The following is a 4,237-nucleotide window of genomic DNA, read 5'->3' as shown; positions in this document are numbered from 1 at the left end:
TTTGTCATGCCCCAAACAGGTAGAACAATTTTTTGGCTTGAATTGCAGCATTCTGCTATCTGCCTCTTTTGTTATGTTAAATCTATGTTCATGGACCAGGTTTCTGGTGGCTTGCATTCAAAGTTACACAAAGGAACACAGCCTCAAATTGAAAGCATTTTAAAAGTGTGTTTGTTTGTTTGTTTGTTTTTATAATGGGCTTGTAGGGTGGCCTAGTTTTGGGTCTGTCTGTGCTGTCCCACAGGGAAGAAGGATCAGATTAGTTGAGTAGGTTTTGGGCCCACTGGGTCTGAATTGCCCCAGCTGCCCTGCTGTGTCACCCCCAGCTCCCTCCTGCACAACTCTACAGGCTGTACTCCAGGGATATACACTCTATCACAGGTGAATATCTGAGGGCTCTCCAATTGCAGCAAATTAGTGTCTAATTATCTGTTGTTACCCACACTGGCAGTCGCTCTGTTTCTGCCTGGGGAGAAGAGATGCCAAGCCTGAGAATGCAGGAGCAGGAAGGGTTGCAGAGAGGATACCTCTGGTGTGAGTCCTTGTGACTAGTTCTGGAAGGTTCTCCCTGAGCCTGAGATTATGACCACCTTTACAAAGCACAGTCTGTGGAAAATACTGCACGCTGTGGTTCTTGTATCTTGGGCACAAGAAGGAATGGTGGACCTGCTGGATCTGGCGAGGGATTAGCAGAGCCCACAGGCAGATGTGGTGAACTTACAGCATTTCAGTGAGCCCTTGAGTGGCTCCTTGGCAAAAATTGCAGGGGGAGGTCTGAGACACAGACCCTAATACACTTGAACTCTGTTTCTGGCACCCTGACTCCCACTATTGGCCTCCCTACCTCTTAATTTTCTATTAGCAGGAGCACTGGAAGGGTGATTCTACATGGACACTACCTCGTAGCCTCCCCAGGTCCGTGGTACTTTCAATATTCTTCTCCAGCAGCATAATTAAAATGTATCCATTCTTCTCCGCTCTTTCTTATTCTTTCTTCACTCTTTCACATGCGTATTAGGCTATGGAAAATACCCTGGCATAGTCAAGACCACCTTAGTCCTCAAAGTGACACCCTTGCTTCTTGATGCTCTAAAGAGGTCTTGTGCAGCAGATTTACCTAATGCAACGTATCTTTTGAGCTCTTAACTGCTGCTTCCATGAGCATTGATTGTGGGTCCAAGCAAGTCAAAATCCTTGACAACTTCAATCTTTCCTCCATTTATCATGATGTTTCCTGTTGTGAGGATATTGGTCTTCTTTATATTGAGTCATAATTCTTAAGTTTGACTTCTTGAGCTCCCCTTTGAAAATTTTTAATTTGTCTCTTTGAATTCATCATTTCTTCCATTTGCCTTAGCTACACTGTTTAAGAACAAGTTTCAGAGTCTCTTTTGACATCCACTATGATCTTTTTCTTTGCTGTCTTTTTAATGACCTTTTGCTGAATTCCTGAATGATGGTCTTGACATCCTCCTACAGCTCATCAAGTCTTCTGTCATTACTGTTCAATTCGTTAAATCTGTTCTTGAGATGTTCTCCAAATTCAAGTGGGAAAGAATCAGGTCATATTTTATCTCTTGTGGACTTGTTTTAGTTATCTTTGGCTTTATCCTGAACTTACATATAAACAATAGATGGTTTGTCCAGTTCAGCCTCTGGTCAGGTTTAACTGCTGACATTGAGTTTCTCCATCCTGTCTTCCCACAGGTGTAGTCAATTTGAATTCTCTGTATTCCATTGGGGGAAGTCCACATGTATAGTTGCTTTTTATGTTGCTAAAAAAAGTATTTGTTAGGAACAAGTCATTGGTTTTGCAGAATCTTATCATGTAATCTCCAGTTTTATTTCTATCATGAAGACCATATTTTCCAACTACTGTTCCTTTCTGTTTGTTTTGAACTTTTGCATTAGAATCACCAGTAACCATCCAGGCATCTTGATTGCTTGCTCGGTCAACTACCCACGGGCACATTGGTATAATTCTCCAATGTCTTCATCATTACATTTTGTGGCTGGTACATAAATTTGAATAATATTTGTATTGATTGGATTTCCTTGAAGGCAAATAGATAGAATCCTATCACAGCATTGTACATCATGATAGATTTTGCAATGTCCTGTCCTTTTTGACAACAAATGCCATGCCATTCCTTTTGATTGTGCTACTCCTGACCTAGTAAGTCATAGATTTATTTATTCAAAATGGCCAATGCCAGTCCATTTCAGCTCACTAATGCCTAATATATCAATCTTTATGTGTGTCATTGTGGTCAAACATAGTAATTGTGAGGATGTTGCGGGACTAGGCAGTGTTTGTTCTGTTATACAGAGGGTGACTATGAGTTGGAACCAACTCAACAGCACCTAACATAAACAGTACTTTCACTCAGCATAATATTTTCAAGTTTTATCAATTTGTAGCATCTGACAGTATTATCCGATTGTGTGTATATAGCATTTTTCTGTTTATTCATTCATCTGTTGATTGACATTTAGGTTGTTTCTACCTTTCAGTTATTGTGAACAGTGAGCCGTCCTGCAGTGAACCTCCATAGAAATTATTTATCATGGACCAGAAAACTGACAAATGCCAGGTCCACAGCAGATTTTAGAGAACAGGTCCAACACCCGTGTCACTCCTGTTGACCCAGACTGACTCATGTTATAAATAAAGGCAGAGGCCCAACGAGGAGAGGAATTGGCTTAAGGTCATGATAAGAGCTAGCAACAGACCTTACAACTTCTCAGTTCAAACTATGAGCACCATTTTTCATCCTTGATTCGCCAGGGGCACCAGGGCCTCAGCTTAATACGTGCTTGCCATGACCAACCCATTCTAGATGGTTCTTCAAAAGGGCCTTTCTGAGTCCAGGCAGTCTGATGGCTGCTATATCAAGTTCTGGGCTGGGGCTAGCTTCCAGAGGGAGACTACGAACCAGCTGTAAACTTCTCAGAAATATCTTCTCTTTGGTAAATACTGTAAGTGTTAGTTCTAATCTACTGTTGAGAAATGTTGGAGTTCAATCATTAATATTGGTGAGGATTCCAAGGAGCAAGTGTGGGACTATCTTCTTTTAGAAATTCTGTCTCATTGCTAGGTGTGGTGAAAAAGATATACTTATATAGGATTATCCTGGGGAAAAAAATAGAGGATTTTTTTGTTTGTTTTTTGTTTTTGTTTTTGTTTTTGTTTTTTTTTAAATAGAGGATTTTAAAGCAACAATTGTTTCCTTTGCCAGGGGCTTAAGATGGAATTGAAAGTGAAGAATTTGGCATCATCAGATTCCAGGGGCTATGACTTACAGAAGGAGGTCATGGTGAAGGTGACAAGCCAGAGGACTCATGAGGTGAGGCTGTGTCTGTAGATGGTGTGAGCCTGCTCTGGGGGGTTCAGAGAAACTTTCCTAGGGACGAAGGTTATTTTGATCAGCTACAGTCTGAGGAGACCCAGTGAAGGGGCAACAAGTTTTCAAGTGTGCGTAGGGATGCTGAGTGCCTGAGTCTAGGATGGGGGTGCCATTCTCCACATCCTCTCCTGGGATCTGTCTGAGCCACCAGTGTCGAGCATTTCTTATTTATTGCCAGAAAACCAGTTACCACTAAGTAGATTCCACCTCATGGCAGCCCCATTTATATCAAAATAGGACTGTGCTCCGCTGGGTTGTCAACGGCTGATTGGTCAGCAGAGATCAGGCCTTCATTCCAAGACTTTCTGGGTCCACTTACACCTTCAGCTTTGTGGTTAGCAGCCATGTGCTTTAACTATCTGAACAACCAGCCACCAAAAGGGAGCCTCAGAATTGATGGTGATGGTGTGTGTGCATGTGCATGTGTGCAGAAATGTGAGAGAATGGGAAAGTGGCTATTCTGAAGCAGTGAGAAAAACTCACACTCCACACTCTTGCTAAGACTTCTAAATGACTGTTTCACAGACTCCACTAACTGCTCCCCTTTCAGGTTTGATATTATTTGCTGTCAGTAAGTTCCTTACTAGGAACATAAAACCCTATTTCCTCTCCCTCTGTCTTCAAAGGAGGAACTAGAAAGGGGTAGTTATCTGTGTTAGTCTGGGTAGACTAGAGAAACAAAATTCATAGACCCTCATGTGTATAAGAGAGAGTTTTATATAAAGGGTAAGTGTACATTAAGAAAGCATCCTGGGGTAGGTGAAGGGGGATGCCGGGCAGTGTGATATAAGATATAATAATAATTTATAAATTATCAAGGGTGCATGGGG

At 41.8% G+C, this 4,237-nt stretch overlaps 1 protein-coding gene across 1 annotated transcript in view; it reads left to right on the top strand.

Annotated features, from left to right (window-relative positions):
- Positions 1 to 4,237, top strand: part of LOC101657797 (kinesin-like protein KIF28P) — an 85,551-nt gene that overhangs the window by 64,882 nt on the left and 16,432 nt on the right. Inside the window, exon 16 of the mRNA XM_004700175.2 lies at positions 3,240 to 3,347. Within this exon, the coding sequence (XP_004700232.2) occupies positions 3,240 to 3,347 (108 nt within the window). The remainder of the gene's footprint in view (positions 1 to 3,239; positions 3,348 to 4,237) is intronic.

The sequence above is a fragment of the Echinops telfairi genome, unplaced genomic scaffold (genome assembly GCF_000313985.2).
Source record: "Echinops telfairi isolate 266 unplaced genomic scaffold, ASM31398v2 ScPeMD7_7424;HRSCAF=8462, whole genome shotgun sequence".
NCBI lineage: Eukaryota > Metazoa > Chordata > Mammalia > Afrosoricida > Tenrecidae > Echinops > Echinops telfairi.
This window is presented reverse-complemented; position numbering and strand designations above follow the sequence as displayed.